Source organism: Chrysoperla carnea (genome assembly GCF_905475395.1).
Source record: "Chrysoperla carnea chromosome X unlocalized genomic scaffold, inChrCarn1.1 SUPER_X_unloc_82, whole genome shotgun sequence".
NCBI classification, from domain to species: domain Eukaryota; kingdom Metazoa; phylum Arthropoda; class Insecta; order Neuroptera; family Chrysopidae; genus Chrysoperla; species Chrysoperla carnea.
Window position 1 is genome coordinate 1,080 of NW_025408214.1, and position 23,533 is coordinate 24,612.

At 28.0% G+C, this 23,533-nt stretch overlaps 1 protein-coding gene and 3 non-coding genes across 4 annotated transcripts; 3 read left to right on the plus strand and 1 right to left on the minus strand.

Moving 5' to 3' along the window:
* The first annotated feature begins 1,704 nt into the window (after window positions 1–1,704).
* On the plus strand, window positions 1,705–1,823 carry LOC123304709. The gene has a single exon (XR_006536701.1). It is a non-coding gene; the product is annotated as a 5S ribosomal RNA (ribosomal RNA).
* Window positions 1,824–8,182: 6,359 nt separating this feature from the next.
* Window positions 8,183–8,301, plus strand: LOC123304710. The gene has a single exon (XR_006536702.1). It is a non-coding gene; the product is annotated as a 5S ribosomal RNA (ribosomal RNA).
* A 2,950-nt stretch (window positions 8,302–11,251) lies between these two features.
* On the minus strand, window positions 11,252–16,333 carry LOC123304708 (the record flags this gene model as incomplete). Its single annotated transcript, XM_044886379.1, has 1 exon — window positions 11,252–16,333. A coding segment is annotated over exon 1 (5,082 nt), but the record flags the coding sequence as incomplete, so codon positions are not given.
* Window positions 16,334–21,886: 5,553 nt separating this feature from the next.
* Window positions 21,887–22,005, plus strand: LOC123304711. Its single transcript, XR_006536703.1, has one exon. It is a non-coding gene; the product is annotated as a 5S ribosomal RNA (ribosomal RNA).
* The last annotated feature ends 1,528 nt before the right edge of the window (window positions 22,006–23,533 follow it).

Genomic DNA, 23,533 nt, shown 5'->3' on the forward strand with positions numbered 1-23,533 from the left:
GTATAAAATTTCTTTATATAATTATGAAAAAATTAATTTAATAGTTAATTATTGATATTAATGCATAAATAAAAGTATTTTCTAATGAAATATATTTTGTCAATGTTCGATTAACACATTTCATAATAATACGTTTTCATTATTGACAAAAAAAGTTTTTCTAAAAATGAAATCTTATACTATAATATATATATTTATATATTAAATTTTTTAATTATTTATATACTAATAATTTATAATAAATCGATATTAAATAAAAAATAAAAATATATACTTTTTAAGTTTACCTTAAAAATATTATTGTTTTGTATGATTGAAATAATTAATATTAAACTATGTTTATTAATAATTGTTAATAAAAAAATTAAATATATTTTAATTTATAAAATAAATATTATTATTAAATTTATAATTTATTATTTTATATATTATAGAAATTGAAAAAATAAATCATGTTTACTACGACAGTAAATTAGAAATACTATTTAATTTTTATGTGTTTTCTACATGGTACTTTGACTTACATAGGGACTTATATTATTGTGAATAATGATATAATTGAAAACCTTTATTTTTTATTTGATAGAATTATTATATTTTATCATTTAAATATTTATAATAAATACATTATTTTTATAAAGTAAAAAAATATGGCCGAAGAAAATTCTACAGCTGTTGCAGCAACTGCGGTTACTGCTGCTTCTACAACACCAACAAAAAAAGCAACAGCTTCTGGTGCTAAACGTACAAAACAACATTCAAAACCAACACATCCACGTACATCAGAAATGGTTGTTAACGCAATTAAAAATTTAAAAGAACGTGGTGGTTCATCATTACAAGCAATTAAAAAATATTTAGCTGCAAATTATAAAGTGGATTCTGATAAAATTTCACCATTTATTAAAAAATATTTAAAAGCTGCTGTAACTGAGGGAGCCTTGGTACAAACTAAAGGTAAAGGTGCATCTGGTTCATTCAAATTGGCTGCTTCCGCTTCATCTAATTCTTCAGCTAAATCAAAAGTATCCAAAAAAGAAAGTGGAGCAAAAGGTTCAGCAAAGAGTGCTAAAAGTAAACGGGCACCAAAAGAAAAGAAAGCCACAACTACATCATTGGCAGCCAAAAAGCCTAAAGCAAAAAAAGCGACTCCATCATCATCAACTGCTGCTAAAAAAGTTACTGCAAAATCATCAGCGGCATCAAAAAAAGCACCAGTTAAAGCAAAACCAGCAAAAAGTACAAAATCCGCTGCCAAAAGTAGCCCTGCTCGTAAACCGAAAGCACCAAAAGCTAAGAAAGCTTCTGTTGCCAAATCATCTCCTACAAAAATTAAAAAAGCAGCACCAAAAAAGAAATGATCTGTTACTTTAATAATATATTGAAATATTTCATTATTTTTGCTAAAAAATGAAAATAACATAGGCCTTAATACAGGCCACAAATTAATATTTGATAAGAGTAAATTATTTTTTGTATAAATATTTTATAAAATAATAGTTAAGAAACATTTGCCACAGTCAGTACCACGGATGGGTGGCCACTTGAGAATACTGTGTGCGGTTGCATTTTTATTTAAAATATATGGTATAATAAATAAGTATATATTTAAATTGATTACTTCATTGAAAATTTTAATAATATACTTTAATATTAATGATATTTATGAAAAATATATATTTGTAAAAATTTTCATTTATTACTGGCAACAGCCATACCACGTTGAAAACACCGGTTCTCGTCCGATCACCGAAGTTAAGCAACATTGGGCACAGTCAGTACTTGGATGGGTGACCGCTTGGGAACACTGTGTGCGGTTGCCTTTTTATATTAAAAATATAAATTATTTTTCTTCTTTTCTTTTTTTTTACACACCATATATAAATATATGTTATTTAGAAATGTAAACCTTTTATATTATTCGTCAACAAATAAATATTATTTTTTGTATAAAATTTTATTGCATTTATAACTCATATCATGGTTACTTTAAAGCGAGAAGTTTTTTTAATATTTCAAATGAATATAAAATAATATAAATTTTATGAAATTTATTTATTTTTAGAAATAGCAATCGCTTATAATTATAACAAAATTTTAATAATGTTTAATTTTATTTCAATAATTTATATATATATATATATATATATATATTTTTTAATAAAAATAATATACTCTTATTTAATAATATATGTTGGTCCTATATATAGGACCGAAAATATTTCTTATTTGTTTTTTTTTTTTTTAAATTGTCATTTAAAACGCTTATGCACGTTCTCCACGAATACGTCTTGCCAATTGTATATCCTTAGGCATAATTGTAACACGCTTTGCATGAATTGCGCATAAATTGGTATCTTCAAATAAACCTACTAAATAGGCTTCACTAGCTTCTTGTAATGCCATAACAGCTGAACTTTGGAAACGTAAATCGGTTTTAAAATCTTGTGCAATTTCACGTACTAAACGTTGGAATGGTAATTTACGAATTAACAATTCAGTACTTTTTTGATAACGACGAATTTCTCGTAAAGCTACTGTACCAGGACGATATCTGTGTGGTTTTTTTACTCCACCAGTTGCTGGTGCACTTTTACGTGCAGCTTTCGTTGCTAATTGTTTTCTTGGTGCTTTACCACCAGTTGATTTACGTGCAGTTTGCTTGGTTCTAGCCATTTTCAAATAATAATGTTTTTACAAAAAAACACACAATTTTAAAAATTATATTCGACAATTTGATACTACAAAGTCAAATGTTTAAATGCGAAATAAATGTGTTGTATTTATATTTATATGAAATTTCAAAATTTTTGTTGTCATATCCTATTGGATAGCTATCAGAGTATGGACTAATCAAATTGTATAGGCGTGGCTTAAAAAATCTTTAATGCTTTATATAAAAAGGCACAATTGTACCGGCGCTCACATACATTACAATACTTGTGAGGTTAACACACGTGTTATCCGTTCGTTAAAATATTGTAAATAATTTTTTATTAAAATGACTGGCAGAGGAAAAGGTGGAAAGGGTCTTGGAAAAGGGGGTGCAAAACGTCATAGAAAAGTTTTGCGTGATAATATCCAAGGTATTACAAAACCTGCAATTCGTCGTTTAGCACGACGAGGTGGAGTAAAACGTATCTCTGGTTTAATTTATGAAGAAACACGTGGTGTACTTAAAGTATTCCTTGAAAATGTTATTCGGGATGCTGTTACATATACTGAACACGCAAAACGTAAAACAGTTACAGCTATGGATGTTGTATATGCATTAAAACGACAAGGTCGTACTTTGTATGGTTTTGGAGGTTAAGAAAATATAATAATTTACTTAAAATATTTAGTAAATTTATTAAAGAATATTTAATACATCCGATAAATTTAAACAGGCTTTCCTTTTTGGGAAGCCACTAATTTTATTTATATAAGAGTAAATAAATTTGTTAATAAATATAACATATTATATAATTTGTTTACAACAAATTATTTTGTTTATAACATACATTACCAAATATTTTTATTTATTTTTTTTTTTTTTATTGTAATATATCTGCAATAATAAATTATAATTTGTATATTATCTATTTTATTTTACAATAACTTATTGAATTTTTGAAAAAATTTTATTATAAATTAATATACTATTATATTTTTTATATATACAAGTTAAGAGTAACAAGTATCGATAGGAGATTATCGAATTTATAACTAATAAAACATTTCGCCTTAATCAAAGAAAATAAAGATTTTGCTATACCATTTTTTATACTTTCAATAAATAATTTATTATTAAATTTTTATTATTTCATTTATTTTTTAAAATTATTAAAAATATTTTTCTAATAATTATAAGCGTACATAAACAAGTAGTAAATGTAAAATGAAAATAATAAAGGTAATGTAATGCATTTGCATTACACTGATTTACGATATATATTCCGCGATATCCTTTATTATATTTAAAATTAATAATATTGATATACTAATAATAGATATATTCAAGCTATTAATATATAAAATTTTATATTAAATATGATATTAATAATTGTTTATTTTATTTTTTTGTATATATAAAAATAATTTACTCTTATTTAAAAAATTTGATGGCTCTCTTAAAAAGAGAGCCGTTTTTATATGTTGATGTATTTTTATGTTATCAATTAAATAATATTTTCGATTTATTTATTTTGAACTTGTATATTTTGTAACAGCTTTAGTACCTTCACTAACAGCGTGCTTTGCCAATTCACCAGGTAATAATAATCGAACTGCGGTTTGAATTTCCCGACTTGTGATTGTTGAACGTTTATTATAATGTGCTAAACGTGATGCTTCAGCAGCAATACGTTCAAAAATATCATTAACAAAACTGTTCATGATACTCATAGCTTTACTAGAGATACCAGTATCAGGATGCACTTGTTTTAATACTTTGTAAATGTAAATTGCATATGATTCCTTGCGCTTCCTCTTCTTTTTCTTATCACTCTTTGATATATTTTTTTGAGCTTTGCCAGCTTTTTTTGCTGCTTTTCCACTTGTTTTTGGTGGCATTGTTACAAACAATTAATATACACAGATAGTTACAGAACACCAGTCAGTATATGTATGAGCGTGTCGTGTATACAACTAGCGTATTATATACGCGAAGATGGATATAACAATAAAAATGAATACTACTCTCTGATTGGCTAAAAATAATACTATAAGGTGATTGGTTTATTTTTAAAGTTTTATATTTTATAAATATTATAAATTAAAATACCCAAATAACATTTTAAACATTTATGTTACAATCCCCGTAACGTACACATCTGTGTGATTATATTTACAAAAAAAAATATTAATTAAATAAATTTATTCGCTATGTCTGGACGAGGTAAAGGTGGTAAAGTAAAGGGAAAGGCAAAGTCAAGATCAAGCCGAGCAGGATTACAATTTCCTGTTGGAAGAATTCACAGATTATTACGAAAAGGAAATTATGCTGAACGAGTAGGTGCTGGTGCCCCAGTATATTTGGCTGCTGTTATGGAATATTTGGCTGCAGAAGTTCTCGAGTTAGCTGGTAATGCTGCCCGTGATAACAAAAAAACACGTATCATTCCACGTCATTTACAATTGGCAATTCGTAATGATGAAGAATTAAATAAATTATTATCTGGTGTAACAATTGCTCAAGGTGGTGTATTACCAAACATTCAAGCAGTGTTATTACCAAAGAAAACTGAAAAGAAAGCATAAATTAAAAACATTGCATTAATTTTTATAATAATAATACATCGATCATAGGCCTTTTAATAAAAGGCCACAAATTTATTTAAAATAAGAGTAAAAATTATTTTTATAAATAATATATTATAATATTTTTTTAAAGAATCAATTTAAATAATTATAAATTAATGATTCTTTTTTTTTTTTTCTTTTTTTATATGTTATTATGGAAATAATTCATCATATTATGATGACATTTAGGTAACATATTATAAGAATATTCATAAAATATTATCAAAATAATATTGTATTATGATGATATTTAGACAAAATATTATAAGAATATACACAAAATATTATCAAAATAATATCATTAGATAACAAAACTGTTCATGATACTCATACCTTTACTAGAGATAAAAGTATCAGGATGCACTTGTATTAATACATATTATCACAACATCACAAAATATTTTTTAAAAGGAAAAATTTTTTTAAAATTATTATAAAATTTGATTGAATTAAATTTCAATTTATTTTTTTAATAATTAAAGAAAAAAAAAAAACAAAGCATATAAACTTTCTATTGAAAATGTTATTTTAAACTAGATGGCCAAGTGAACTTCGTTACACAAACAATATATGACGTATTCGTTATTTAAATAATCAGTATCCTTTGATATTATATCAATACGTTACTCTCTTCTTTTGATACATATTAATAAAATTTCAATTTATAAGATTTTATGTCAATTATATAAATAATATTATAAATTTTCTAAATACATAAGTTAAGTAACAAAAAATTTGAATAACAAGATAAATTTATATATTATGTTTTAATACTCGATACTATAATATATCGCATCCGTTACCAATTATTCGGTATCCTTTGATTTATACACAGAATGAACTAAAAATATATATCAAATTTATTTTATTTATTTATATATTTAATATTATTATTATTATTTTATATTACAAAGTTTCTTAACGAAGCTTACAATGATTTCTCATATCGTACTTAACAAAATTATTTAGATCATATAAAATTTAAATTGTTAAAAAATTTGTATATTTATTATTATTATTATTTATTTTTATTAAAATTACATAACATAAAATTAATAATATTTTAATAATTATATAAATTAATTCTTATTTAAAATAATCTTATATTAATCTCAACAAATACTCTAATAATATATTTTGTCATAAATTTTTTTATATTTAAAATAAATATTATAATATATAAATACTTATATCAGTATAAAATTTCTTTATATAATTATGAAAAAATTAATTTAATAGTTAATTATTGATATTAATGCATAAATAAAAGTATTTTCTAATGAAATATATTTTGTCAATGTTCGATTAACACATTTCATAATAATACGTTTTCATTATTGACAAAAAAAGTTTTTCTAAAAATGAAATCTTATACTATAATATATATATTTATATATTAAATTTTTTAATTATTTATATACTAATAATTTATAATAAATCGATATTAAATAAAAAATAAAAATATATACTTTTTAAGTTTACCTTAAAAATATTATTGTTTTGTATGATTGAAATAATTAATATTAAACTATGTTTATTAATAATTGTTAATAAAAAAATTAAATATATTTTAATTTATAAAATAAATATTATTATTAAATTTATAATTTATTATTTTATATATTATAGAAATTGAAAAAATAAATCATGTTTACTACGACAGTAAATTAGAAATACTATTTAATTTTTATGTGTTTTCTACATGGTACTTTGACTTACATAGGGACTTATATTATTGTGAATAATGATATAATTGAAAACCTTTATTTTTTATTTGATAGAATTATTATATTTTATCATTTAAATATTTATAATAAATACATTATTTTTATAAAGTAAAAAAATATGGCCGAAGAAAATTCTACAGCTGTTGCAGCAACTGCGGTTACTGCTGCTTCTACAACACCAACAAAAAAAGCAACAGCTTCTGGTGCTAAACGTACAAAACAACATTCAAAACCAACACATCCACGTACATCAGAAATGGTTGTTAACGCAATTAAAAATTTAAAAGAACGTGGTGGTTCATCATTACAAGCAATTAAAAAATATTTAGCTGCAAATTATAAAGTGGATTCTGATAAAATTTCACCATTTATTAAAAAATATTTAAAAGCTGCTGTAACTGAGGGAGCCTTGGTACAAACTAAAGGTAAAGGTGCATCTGGTTCATTCAAATTGGCTGCTTCCGCTTCATCTAATTCTTCAGCTAAATCAAAAGTATCCAAAAAAGAAAGTGGAGCAAAAGGTTCAGCAAAGAGTGCTAAAAGTAAACGGGCACCAAAAGAAAAGAAAGCCACAACTACATCATTGGCAGCCAAAAAGCCTAAAGCAAAAAAAGCGACTCCATCATCATCAACTGCTGCTAAAAAAGTTACTGCAAAATCATCAGCGGCATCAAAAAAAGCACCAGTTAAAGCAAAACCAGCAAAAAGTACAAAATCCGCTGCCAAAAGTAGCCCTGCTCGTAAACCGAAAGCACCAAAAGCTAAGAAAGCTTCTGTTGCCAAATCATCTCCTACAAAAATTAAAAAAGCAGCACCAAAAAAGAAATGATCTGTTACTTTAATAATATATTGAAATATTTCATTATTTTTGCTAAAAAATGAAAATAACATAGGCCTTAATACAGGCCACAAATTAATATTTGATAAGAGTAAATTATTTTTTGTATAAATATTTTATAAAATAATAGTTAAGAAACATTTGCCACAGTCAGTACCACGGATGGGTGGCCACTTGAGAATACTGTGTGCGGTTGCATTTTTATTTAAAATATATGGTATAATAAATAAGTATATATTTAAATTGATTACTTCATTGAAAATTTTAATAATATACTTTAATATTAATGATATTTATGAAAAATATATATTTGTAAAAATTTTCATTTATTACTGGCAACAGCCATACCACGTTGAAAACACCGGTTCTCGTCCGATCACCGAAGTTAAGCAACATTGGGCACAGTCAGTACTTGGATGGGTGACCGCTTGGGAACACTGTGTGCGGTTGCCTTTTTATATTAAAAATATAAATTATTTTTCTTCTTTTCTTTTTTTTTACACACCATATATAAATATATGTTATTTAGAAATGTAAACCTTTTATATTATTCGTCAACAAATAAATATTATTTTTTGTATAAAATTTTATTGCATTTATAACTCATATCATGGTTACTTTAAAGCGAGAAGTTTTTTTAATATTTCAAATGAATATAAAATAATATAAATTTTATGAAATTTATTTATTTTTAGAAATAGCAATCGCTTATAATTATAACAAAATTTTAATAATGTTTAATTTTATTTCAATAATTTATATATATATATATATATATATATATTTTTTAATAAAAATAATATACTCTTATTTAATAATATATGTTGGTCCTATATATAGGACCGAAAATATTTCTTATTTGTTTTTTTTTTTTTTAAATTGTCATTTAAAACGCTTATGCACGTTCTCCACGAATACGTCTTGCCAATTGTATATCCTTAGGCATAATTGTAACACGCTTTGCATGAATTGCGCATAAATTGGTATCTTCAAATAAACCTACTAAATAGGCTTCACTAGCTTCTTGTAATGCCATAACAGCTGAACTTTGGAAACGTAAATCGGTTTTAAAATCTTGTGCAATTTCACGTACTAAACGTTGGAATGGTAATTTACGAATTAACAATTCAGTACTTTTTTGATAACGACGAATTTCTCGTAAAGCTACTGTACCAGGACGATATCTGTGTGGTTTTTTTACTCCACCAGTTGCTGGTGCACTTTTACGTGCAGCTTTCGTTGCTAATTGTTTTCTTGGTGCTTTACCACCAGTTGATTTACGTGCAGTTTGCTTGGTTCTAGCCATTTTCAAATAATAATGTTTTTACAAAAAAACACACAATTTTAAAAATTATATTCGACAATTTGATACTACAAAGTCAAATGTTTAAATGCGAAATAAATGTGTTGTATTTATATTTATATGAAATTTCAAAATTTTTGTTGTCATATCCTATTGGATAGCTATCAGAGTATGGACTAATCAAATTGTATAGGCGTGGCTTAAAAAATCTTTAATGCTTTATATAAAAAGGCACAATTGTACCGGCGCTCACATACATTACAATACTTGTGAGGTTAACACACGTGTTATCCGTTCGTTAAAATATTGTAAATAATTTTTTATTAAAATGACTGGCAGAGGAAAAGGTGGAAAGGGTCTTGGAAAAGGGGGTGCAAAACGTCATAGAAAAGTTTTGCGTGATAATATCCAAGGTATTACAAAACCTGCAATTCGTCGTTTAGCACGACGAGGTGGAGTAAAACGTATCTCTGGTTTAATTTATGAAGAAACACGTGGTGTACTTAAAGTATTCCTTGAAAATGTTATTCGGGATGCTGTTACATATACTGAACACGCAAAACGTAAAACAGTTACAGCTATGGATGTTGTATATGCATTAAAACGACAAGGTCGTACTTTGTATGGTTTTGGAGGTTAAGAAAATATAATAATTTACTTAAAATATTTAGTAAATTTATTAAAGAATATTTAATACATCCGATAAATTTAAACAGGCTTTCCTTTTTGGGAAGCCACTAATTTTATTTATATAAGAGTAAATAAATTTGTTAATAAATATAACATATTATATAATTTGTTTACAACAAATTATTTTGTTTATAACATACATTACCAAATATTTTTATTTATTTTTTTTTTTTTTATTGTAATATATCTGCAATAATAAATTATAATTTGTATATTATCTATTTTATTTTACAATAACTTATTGAATTTTTGAAAAAATTTTATTATAAATTAATATACTATTATATTTTTTATATATACAAGTTAAGAGTAACAAGTATCGATAGGAGATTATCGAATTTATAACTAATAAAACATTTCGCCTTAATCAAAGAAAATAAAGATTTTGCTATACCATTTTTTATACTTTCAATAAATAATTTATTATTAAATTTTTATTATTTCATTTATTTTTTAAAATTATTAAAAATATTTTTCTAATAATTATAAGCGTACATAAACAAGTAGTAAATGTAAAATGAAAATAATAAAGGTAATGTAATGCATGTAGTGGCTCTGGCTAATAGACGTAATATCCAAAGTCGGAATACTTCTTGAATAAATTTATACGGAAAAATGTGAATGAAATGAAATGGTTTTTGCACTAACCTTTTGAACGCCTACTCTGGTAATAATCTTCAAACTTCTTCTGGTTTCACCCACGTAATTTGGATAAAAGGATGGATAATTATAGGATATTATAGTGAACTAGTTTGAAGTAGTAACTTGATGAGTAAGCCGTTTACCGAACGTTAATTATACGTACGAACTAATAACACATATAGAAGATGAGGACGCACTGTCCTTGGTATACAGACGCACTATCTGATTACACTACTGTTGTACAGCACAAAAATGAGGGACACACTGTCCGCTTTAAATTCACAACGAGAACGCACTGTTCACGATGACTGACTCTCGATAAGTGTAAAATTGCGCAAAGGGCAATTACTCAAATAAAAGGAGACAGAATATCTCCGTTCAAAACAAAAAAAAATAGATTTAATTCTCTTTAAACAAAATTTGTGTAAACACCAAAAACCAGAGTCGGATTTGAAGATAAGTTCAAAGTCCGAATTCCGGCGTAAACATTCCCCCCACCTTAAAACACTGTTTTAAAATTAAGTAAAAAAAAAGAACTCTGTAACTTAATAATAAAAAAAAAATAAAACCAATAAATAAATAAACTGGTAGATTCAAATTTAGGATCATACGTCCTTAACACTTATTGAGCCGTATGATTCCGTTTGTGAAATCTTTAAAGAATTATTGAGATGGTAGGGGGCACAGCTTCACCACTGGTCTTTTATATACTCCATTCTTGGTTTTGACCGTGGCGACGCGAATAATGTTATCATTTCCCGGAAATACCTCTTGTATTACACCGGTAAGCCATTGAAGTGGCGGTAAATTATCGTTTTTAATTAAAACTAAAGTACCCGGAGTTACAGGACAGGTTGGAGTATTCCATTTTTGTCGCGTTTGTAACTCGCCTAAATATTCTTGGTGCCATCGTTTCCAATACGATTGGACCAAACTATCAAGCAATTCCTTTCTTTGTAACTTATTTAGTGGCTTATCAAGTACATTATATGCGGGTAAACTTTGTAAAGGGGTTAACGTTAAAAAATGAGCCGGGGTTAACGCCAAACCCTCGGCCGCATCTGAAGATTGCCAGACTAATGGGCGTGAATTTAACAAGGCTTCAATTTGTATAAGCACGGTTGAAAATTCCTCATATGATAAAATTTGCTCCCCAATAACTCTAGTTAAGTGAGTCTTAACTGATTTTATCATACTCTCCCAAGCTCCTCCGAAATGGCTCCCAGTGGGTGGATTTAATCGCCAAATGATCCGTCGACAAGACAACTCTGAATTTATAGCTGATTGATAGAGATTAGATTGAACAAATTCATACAACTCATTTAAATATCGTTTAGCACCAATAAAATTTGTACCTGAGTCAGAATAAATTGTAGAACACGGCCCACGTCTAGATAGAAAACGCTTGAACGCAGCTAAAAAAACATCCGTACTTAAATCTGATGCCAATTCTAAATGAACCGCTCGGGTTGTCAAACATGTAAAAAGACAGATATAAGCCTTTTGGGATCGTACTCCACGATGCCTACTTAACGTTATATAGAATGGACCACCATAATCGACACCGGTATAAGTAAATGCCTTAGCTTGAGATACTCTGACACTGGGTAAATCAGCCATAATGGGTGCGTGTGAACGCGGTTTAGTTTTAAAACAAGTATTACACTTTTGTACACGAAAACGGACCGTTCCTCTCGCGGCTAAAATCCAATATTTTTGACGCAATATGGACAATAATAAATGAGGTCCGGCATGTAAATTGAATCGATGATTATAATCGATTAATAAATCAACAAAATGATCTCTTTTGGGGAGAAGCATGGGATGTTGTTGGTCGTAAGCAATCACCGCATTGACTAAACGACCTCCTACCCGAATAATGTTATCCTGTATGAAAGGATTCAGAAAGCGTATTTTCGGAGAACACAGTTTGTCATTCTTCAATAAACGAAACTCTTCTCGAAAATGAACACGTTGAACACTAGAAATTAAGTAATTCTCGGCTTTGGTTAAATCTGTAGCTATAATATTTTCCCGTTTTGGCAATATTCTAGCGAATCGCAACACAAATACGGTTGATCGTATTAATTTTAACCAAGAACCGCAACGATTAATTAATGAATAAAGAGGATGCTCTTCCTCTTCGAAAACGGGTAACGAAATTGTCTTAGCCTCAGAGACAACTTCTTGCTCAATATTTTTTGTAAATGGTTTTAGAGGCCACTCTGACCTATCACGCGAACACCATGATGGTCCACTCAACCACAACGGATGTTCAAGAAATTCTTTCGGTGATAATCCTCGAGACGCACAATCCGCTGGATTATCGCTACTAGAAATATGATACCACGACGACACATCAATTAACGATTGAATTTTTGATACACGGTTAGCTACAAAAGTCTTCCACTTATGGGGGGAACCATTGATCCAATTAAGCACTACCATTGAATCGGAAAACGCAAACACATTAGTAATATTCACTCGATTCGAATATTGGGCAATAACACACTTCAAAAGTTTTGCTAATAATAATGTCGCACATAACTCTAAACGAGGGATAGTTAAAATTGTTTTAACTGGAGCCACTTTGGATTTAGCACATAATATATGAAGTTGTAGGTGACGGTCCGGATCTATAATCCTGGAATATATAACTGCGGCATATGCTTTGGACGATGCATCGCAAAATGCCAACAATTCTAGCGAAGAACCCGTTTTAAATCCAATATGACGTGGAATTTTTATTTGACTTAAGTCGTTTAACTCATTTTGAAAGGCTTTCCAAATATTTTGTAAATAATTTGGAATAGGTTCATCCCACCCAAGTTTGAGTAGCCACAATTCTTGAATTAGTAATTTCATATGTAAAGATACCGGAACAAGCAAACCTAAAGGGTCCCAGATACGCATTACAGTTTTCAAAATATTTCTTTTTGTACATTCTAAATTTTCAACACTAATAGAAAAGCTTAGAACGTCGCTATTTGCTTGCCACTGCAAGCCAAGCACCTTCAAAAACTCCGTAGGGAATTCCAAAATTTGATTTGAACGAGCATGATCAGGAATTTCATCAGATAACTCACGTAAATTAGTCGCCCATTTTACTAGTTCCATGCCTCCTGCTCGGAATAAACCGACTAATTCACGATAAATGTTATGCGCGATCGACTTTTCGGCCACAGAACAAATTATGTCATCGATATAGATATCACGTAATATTATCTCGGATGCTAAAGGAAATTTTTTCGCTTCATCGACAGCTAATTGGCGTAAAGTGCGTAAAGCTAAGTAGGGAGAACTCTTAACCCCAAAGGCAACCGTGGTTAATTGGCAAATTTGAATAGGTTCTTCATCAGAAAACCTCCACAAAATACATTGATATTTTCGATGAGGAGGACACAATTCAATTTGTCTATACATCTGTTTCACATCTGATGTCATAGCAAATTGAAATAAACGAAAATTAAGTAGAATGTCAAAAATATCAGTTTGTAATTTCGGACCGGTATATAAAGCATCGTTTAAAGATATTCCATTATCGGTTTTCGCGGACGCATCGAAAACCACTCGTAATGGTGTAGAACTGGAGCTAGCCTTAAAAACCCCGTGATGAGGAATAAAGTAGCCACATGATTTAGGATGTAGACCACTTATGGTCTTCAGATGACCTTGGTCGAAATAGTCACGTATAACTTCCATATATTGTTTTTTAAACAAAGGCATAGAGGCGAATCGTTTTTCTAAGTTTTGGAATCGTCTTAAAGCAGAAGTATAAGAGTCTCCTAAATCAGAAAAAATATTTTTAAATGGTAAAGCTACCTCATATCGACCACTTACGTCTCGCTTAACAGACGCCGCAAATAATTTTTCGCACTCTAAATCGTCTGCGTTTAACACGGTACCGTTTGGCACTTCCTCTATATCCCAAAATTGTTGGATGAGTTGATCCATATTAAGGGGAGAGTTAACACAACAATAAGATTGAATAATGTTATTAGTGACTTCAGCTTTCGCTTTACCCATAATAATAAAACCTAACGTCGAATCAAGGGCGACTGGCGAGTCCGGACCTGTGATTCGAAGTCCTTTCAGAATGTAGGGCACTAACTCGGCGCCTATCATTCCATCAATCTCACTCGGTCGATAAAATTCATCATCTGCCAAACGCAAATTTTTAAATGTATCACACACTTCACTATCAATCACACAGGTTGGCAACTGATCCGTAATTTTATCAACTATTAAAACATCCATCGTGTATTTATTGTGAATATCATATTTACTATAAAATTTTAATTGAGCTTGTCCGTTGACGCGTTTTTCGGAAACACCAATTCCTGACACGGTCAGACACGCTCGATTCACTGGTAACTTGAGTCTTTGACAACACCTCTGAGTTATGAAATTGCATTGACTTGCACTGTCAATCAAAAATCTAAATAAAAAATTTTCTCCAAAATGAGATACCACATGTACTTGAGCTGTAGCCAATAATACAGTATATTTCGATTGCAATAATTCTGATGTCGAACACAAACTCACCGGAGGAGATGGCTTGGATTCAACTGACACACTCGATGTGGAGGGATTACCCTTTAAAACTTCTGAATTATCTTTACCATTGGCATCTGACTTATGATGAAAATGTAAAAGCGTATGATGGCGTTTTGAACATTTACGACAGCTCGAGTTTGAACTACAATTCTTTACACCGTGATTGGAATGCAAACAGTTGAAACATAAATTATGTGCTTTAACCACATGGACTCGTTCCGTAGGCGTTAAAGACATAAATTTATGACACTTGAATAGTTTATGATTTCCCTTACATTTTGGACAAATTAATTTCTCATACGTATTATTACTCATAACATCGGATGAATTTGAATCGGCACTAATAGCAAATGAATGCATCACCGCCTTAGAATTTGCTTGCTTACTGGAATTAGCTGAACCACTAGTTCGACTCAGGATTTTCGCTTGGGTTTTGATAAAAATGGAAAGTTCATTGTAAGTGGGAATGACCCCTTTAGCCAATGACTGTTCAAATAACTTCTGTGTATGCACATCCAATTTTTGTAAGGCAATTGTCATTAAAATAAAATCGGATAACTCTCCCACCTTTACTTCCTTTAAAGCGTTAACGGCACTATCAAATTTTTCAACAAATAAGTTTAAATTTTGACCACTTTCCACTAAAAAAGGTTTGAATTTCAAAATTTGATCCAAATACATAAAGGCTATCTGCCGTGAATCTTCATATTTATCAATTAATGAATCCCACATAATTGAATAATTTTCAGGTGTAGGAGGTACCCCACTACATAAAGCGAGTGCATTGTGAGTTAAACTTCCTAATAAATAATGTAATTTGGAAATACTATCCAATTTTATGTTTTCATGCACCAATGATTTGAAAGTAGCATAAAATATAGGCCATCTTAACGGGTTGCCATCAAACGATGGAATCGTAATTTTAGGTAGCCTAGGAGAGACTATATCCCCAATCGATTTCACCGATTCATTTACTTGCTCGGATTTTTTCACCTTAAGAGAATCAGCTACGGATTTAATGTGACAAAACAATTCATCTATTACGTTTAGTTCTTGACAATTTGGCTCAAATTCAGGATCTAGCTCTAAATTTATTAAATTTATATCATCAACTAGGAGCTTAAACTCATTACAGGTCTCGTTCAAAGTCGAATATCTGATAAGAAAATCATTCACAATTGTCTCATCCGCAATGTTTTGACTTTTATCAAATAATAGCTGTACTCGTTTGAAAAGGGTTTGCTTTTTCGAAGTTAAAACCTTTAATTTTGATTTTAATTTAGCTTCAGCCATTATTGTCAATAATCAGTGACAGCAGGTGTACGTAAACAAGAAATACACAAATAGACTAAATAGTGTTTTGTAAACAAACGATTAAATGGTTGATTTGAAATAAATATTATAAGAATAAATAAAGATTTGAAATAAATATTTCGTACACAAAGATCAACACTTTGATTATCATGTAAACAAATAATACGAACTCAATAAGTGTGTGTTAACTTAAATACAAGTAACCAATTTTAAATAACTATTTACTTTACTTCGCAATAAATATTGTAAAAAGTATTTATTCCATCAAAAACTCAATAATGCCCAAATCTACAGAAAAATGATAATGATAATAATACTCAAAAAATATAAACAATAAACACCGACTTGAATCCGTCGAAAATTTTGAAATAGTGAAACAAAAATATCTGTTTATTCACTCAATAAAACAGTGTTTTAAGTAACTACTGCGCATATCATTGGTATGTAATGTTGTCTCACTCTCACGTTGTAGACATGCGCACACGATAAAACTATCTAGCAAGCTTGTTTGCTGGCGAAAACAAGTTATATCATTAAAAATATCTTTTCGCGCGTTTTTTACACGTTTTTTTTACTCCAATTTTTTCTCAAAAATTCGACAATTCTCCGCATAAATCATGCAAAAACGTATTCCCCAGGCTCACAATCCGGCTCGAAGGACCAAAAAATGTAGTGGCTCTGGCTAATAGACGTAATATCCAAAGTCGGAATACTTCTTGAATAAATTTATACGGAAAAATGTGAATGAAATGAAATGGTTTTTGCACTAACCTTTTGAACGCCTACTCTGGTAATAATCTTCAAACTTCTTCTGGTTTCACCCACGTAATTTGGATAAAAGGATGGATAATTATAGGATATTATAGTGAACTAGTTTGAAGTAGTAACTTGATGAGTAAGCCGTTTACCGAACGTTAATTATACGTACGAACTAATAACACATATAGAAGATGAGGACGCACTGTCCTTGGTATACAGACGCACTATCTGATTACACTACTGTTGTACAGCACAAAAATGAGGGACACACTGTCCGCTTTAAATTCACAACGAGAACGCACTGTTCACGATGACTGACTCTCGATAAGTGTAAAATTGCGCAAAGGGCAATTACTCAAATAAAAGGAGACAGAATATCTCCGTTCAAAACAAAAAAAAATAGATTTAATTCTCTTTAAACAAAATTTGTGTAAACACCAAAAACCAGAGTCGGATTTGAAGATAAGTTCAAAGTCCGAATTCCGGCGTAAACAATGCATTTGCATTACACTGATTTACGATATATATTCCGCGATATCCTTTATTATATTTAAAATTAATAATATTGATATACTAATAATAGATATATTCAAGCTATTAATATATAAAATTTTATATTAAATATGATATTAATAATTGTTTATTTTATTTTTTTGTATATATAAAAATAATTTACTCTTATTTAAAAAATTTGATGGCTCTCTTAAAAAGAGAGCCGTTTTTATATGTTGATGTATTTTTATGTTATCAATTAAATAATATTTTCGATTTATTTATTTTGAACTTGTATATTTTGTAACAGCTTTAGTACCTTCACTAACAGCGTGCTTTGCCAATTCACCAGGTAATAATAATCGAACTGCGGTTTGAATTTCCCGACTTGTGATTGTTGAACGTTTATTATAATGTGCTAAACGTGATGCTTCAGCAGCAATACGTTCAAAAATATCATTAACAAAACTGTTCATGATACTCATAGCTTTACTAGAGATACCAGTATCAGGATGCACTTGTTTTAATACTTTGTAAATGTAAATTGCATATGATTCCTTGCGCTTCCTCTTCTTTTTCTTATCACTCTTTGATATATTTTTTTGAGCTTTGCCAGCTTTTTTTGCTGCTTTTCCACTTGTTTTTGGTGGCATTGTTACAAACAATTAATATACACAGATAGTTACAGAACACCAGTCAGTATATGTATGAGCGTGTCGTGTATACAACTAGCGTATTATATACGCGAAGATGGATATAACAATAAAAATGAATACTACTCTCTGATTGGCTAAAAATAATACTATAAGGTGATTGGTTTATTTTTAAAGTTTTATATTTTATAAATATTATAAATTAAAATACCCAAATAACATTTTAAACATTTATGTTACAATCCCCGTAACGTACACATCTGTGTGATTATATTTACAAAAAAAAATATTAATTAAATAAATTTATTCGCTATGTCTGGACGAGGTAAAGGTGGTAAAGTAAAGGGAAAGGCAAAGTCAAGATCAAGCCGAGCAGGATTACAATTTCCTGTTGGAAGAATTCACAGATTATTACGAAAAGGAAATTATGCTGAACGAGTAGGTGCTGGTGCCCCAGTATATTTGGCTGCTGTTATGGAATATTTGGCTGCAGAAGTTCTCGAGTTAGCTGGTAATGCTGCCCGTGATAACAAAAAAACACGTATCATTCCACGTCATTTACAATTGGCAATTCGTAATGATGAAGAATTAAATAAATTATTATCTGGTGTAACAATTGCTCAAGGTGGTGTATTACCAAACATTCAAGCAGTGTTATTACCAAAGAAAACTGAAAAGAAAGCATAAATTAAAAACATTGCATTAATTTTTATAATAATAATACATCGATCATAGGCCTTTTAATAAAAGGCCACAAATTTATTTAAAATAAGAGTAAAAATTATTTTTATAAATAATATATTATAATATTTTTTTAAAGAATCAATTTAAATAATTATAAATTAATGATTCTTTTTTTTTTTTTCTTTTTTTATATGTTATTATGGAAATAATTCATCATATTATGATGACATTTAGGTAACATATTATAAGAATATTCATAAAATATTATCAAAATAATATTGTATTATGATGATATTTAGACAAAATATTATAAGAATATACACAAAATATTATCAAAATAATATCATTAGATAACAAAACTGTTCATGATACTCATACCTTTACTAGAGATAAAAGTATCAGGATGCACTTGTATTAATACATATTATCACAACATCACAAAATATTTTTTAAAAGGAAAAATTTTTTTAAAATTATTATAAAATTTGATTGAATTAAATTTCAATTTATTTTTTTAATAATTAAAGAAAAAAAAAAAACAAAGCATATAAACTTTCTATTGAAAATGTTATTTTAAACTAGATGGCCAAGTGAACTTCGTTACACAAACAATATATGACGTATTCGTTATTTAAATAATCAGTATCCTTTGATATTATATCAATACGTTACTCTCTTCTTTTGATACATATTAATAAAATTTCAATTTATAAGATTTTATGTCAATTATATAAATAATATTATAAATTTTCTAAATACATAAGTTAAGTAACAAAAAATTTGAATAACAAGATAAATTTATATATTATGTTTTAATACTCGATACTATAATATATCGCATCCGTTACCAATTATTCGGTATCCTTTGATTTATACACAGAATGAACTAAAAATATATATCAAATTTATTTTATTTATTTATATATTTAATATTATTATTATTATTTTATATTACAAAGTTTCTTAACGAAGCTTACAATGATTTCTCATATCGTACTTAACAAAATTATTTAGATCATATAAAATTTAAATTGTTAAAAAATTTGTATATTTATTATTATTATTATTTATTTTTATTAAAATTACATAACATAAAATTAATAATATTTTAATAATTATATAAATTAATTCTTATTTAAAATAATCTTATATTAATCTCAACAAATACTCTAATAATATATTTTGTCATAAATTTTTTTATATTTAAAATAAATATTATAATATATAAATACTTATATCAGTATAAAATTTCTTTATATAATTATGAAAAAATTAATTTAATAGTTAATTATTGATATTAATGCATAAATAAAAGTATTTTCTAATGAAATATATTTTGTCAATGTTCGATTAACACATTTCATAATAATACGTTTTCATTATTGACAAAAAAAGTTTTTCTAAAAATGAAATCTTATACTATAATATATATATTTATATATTAAATTTTTTAATTATTTATATACTAATAATTTATAATAAATCGATATTAAATAAAAAATAAAAATATATACTTTTTAAGTTTACCTTAAAAATATTATTGTTTTGTATGATTGAAATAATTAATATTAAACTATGTTTATTAATAATTGTTAATAAAAAAATTAAATATATTTTAATTTATAAAATAAATATTATTATTAAATTTATAATTTATTATTTTATATATTATAGAAATTGAAAAAATAAATCATGTTTACTACGACAGTAAATTAGAAATACTATTTAATTTTTATGTGTTTTCTACATGGTACTTTGACTTACATAGGGACTTATATTATTGTGAATAATGATATAATTGAAAACCTTTATTTTTTATTTGATAGAATTATTATATTTTATCATTTAAATATTTATAATAAATACATTATTTTTATAAAGTAAAAAAATATGGCCGAAGAAAATTCTACAGCTGTTGCAGCAACTGCGGTTACTGCTGCTTCTACAACACCAACAAAAAAAGCAACAGCTTCTGGTGCTAAACGTACAAAACAACATTCAAAACCAACACATCCACGTACATCAGAAATGGTTGTTAACGCAATTAAAAATTTAAAAGAACGTGGTGGTTCATCATTACAAGCAATTAAAAAATATTTAGCTGCAAATTATAAAGTGGATTCTGATAAAATTTCACCATTTATTAAAAAATATTTAAAAGCTGCTGTAACTGAGGGAGCCTTGGTACAAACTAAAGGTAAAGGTGCATCTGGTTCATTCAAATTGGCTGCTTCCGCTTCATCTAATTCTTCAGCTAAATCAAAAGTATCCAAAAAAGAAAGTGGAGCAAAAGGTTCAGCAAAGAGTGCTAAAAGTAAACGGGCACCAAAAGAAAAGAAAGCCACAACTACATCATTGGCAGCCAAAAAGCCTAAAGCAAAAAAAGCGACTCCATCATCATCAACTGCTGCTAAAAAAGTTACTGCAAAATCATCAGCGGCATCAAAAAAAGCACCAGTTAAAGCAAAACCAGCAAAAAGTACAAAATCCGCTGCCAAAAGTAGCCCTGCTCGTAAACCGAAAGCACCAAAAGCTAAGAAAGCTTCTGTTGCCAAATCATCTCCTACAAAAATTAAAAAAGCAGCACCAAAAAAGAAATGATCTGTTACTTTAATAATATATTGAAATATTTCATTATTTTTGCTAAAAAATGAAAATAACATAGGCCTTAATACAGGCCACAAATTAATATTTGATAAGAGTAAATTATTTTTTGTATAAATATTTTATAAAATAATAGTTAAGAAACATTTGCCACAGTCAGTACCACGGATGGGTGGCCACTTGAGAATACTGTGTGCGGTTGCATTTTTATTTAAAATATATGGTATAATAAATAAGTATATATTTAAATTGATTACTTCATTGAAAATTTTAATAATATACTTTAATATTAATGATATTTATGAAAAATATATATTTGTAAAAATTTTCATTTATTACTGGCAACAGCCATACCACGTTGAAAACACCGGTTCTCGTCCGATCACCGAAGTTAAGCAACATTGGGCACAGTCAGTACTTGGATGGGTGACCGCTTGGGAACACTGTGTGCGGTTGCCTTTTTATATTAAAAATATAAATTATTTTTCTTCTTTTCTTTTTTTTTACACACCATATATAAATATATGTTATTTAGAAATGTAAACCTTTTATATTATTCGTCAACAAATAAATATTATTTTTTGTATAAAATTTTATTGCATTTATAACTCATATCATGGTTACTTTAAAGCGAGAAGTTTTTTTAATATTTCAAATGAATATAAAATAATATAAATTTTATGAAATTTATTTATTTTTAGAAATAGCAATCGCTTATAATTATAACAAAATTTTAATAATGTTTAATTTTATTTCAATAATTTATATATATATATATATATATATATATTTTTTAATAAAAATAATATACTCTTATTTAATAATATATGTTGGTCCTATATATAGGACCGAAAATATTTCTTATTTGTTTTTTTTTTTTTTAAATTGTCATTTAAAACGCTTATGCACGTTCTCCACGAATACGTCTTGCCAATTGTATATCCTTAGGCATAATTGTAACACGCTTTGCATGAATTGCGCATAAATTGGTATCTTCAAATAAACCTACTAAATAGGCTTCACTAGCTTCTTGTAATGCCATAACAGCTGAACTTTGGAAACGTAAATCGGTTTTAAAATCTTGTGCAATTTCACGTACTAAACGTTGGAATGGTAATTTACGAATTAACAATTCAGTACTTTTTTGATAACGACGAATTTCTCGTAAAGCTACTGTACCAGGACGATATCTGTGTGGTTTTTTTACTCCACCAGTTGCTGGTGCACTTTTACGTGCAGCTTTCGTTGCTAATTGTTTTCTTGGTGCTTTACCACCAGTTGATTTACGTGCAGTTTGCTTGGTTCTAGCCATTTTCAAATAATAATGTTTTTACAAAAAAACACACAATTTTAAAAATTATATTCGACAATTTGATACTACAAAGTCAAATGTTTAAATGCGAAATAAATGTGTTGTATTTATATTTATATGAAATTTCAAAATTTTTGTTGTCATATCCTATTGGATAGCTATCAGAGTATGGACTAATCAAATTGTATAGGCGTGGCTTAAAAAATCTTTAATGCTTTATATAAAAAGGCACAATTGTACCGGCGCTCACATACATTACAATACTTGTGAGGTTAACACACGTGTTATCCGTTCGTTAAAATATTGTAAATAATTTTTTATTAAAATGACTGGCAGAGGAAAAGGTGGAAAGGGTCTTGGAAAAGGGGGTGCAAAACGTCATAGAAAAGTTTTGCGTGATAATATCCAAGGTATTACAAAACCTGCAATTCGTCGTTTAGCACGACGAGGTGGAGTAAAACGTATCTCTGGTTTAATTTATGAAGAAACACGTGGTGTACTTAAAGTATTCCTTGAAAATGTTATTCGGGATGCTGTTACATATACTGAACACGCAAAACGTAAAACAGTTACAGCTATGGATGTTGTATATGCATTAAAACGACAAGGTCGTACTTTGTATGGTTTTGGAGGTTAAGAAAATATAATAATTTACTTAAAATATTTAGTAAATTT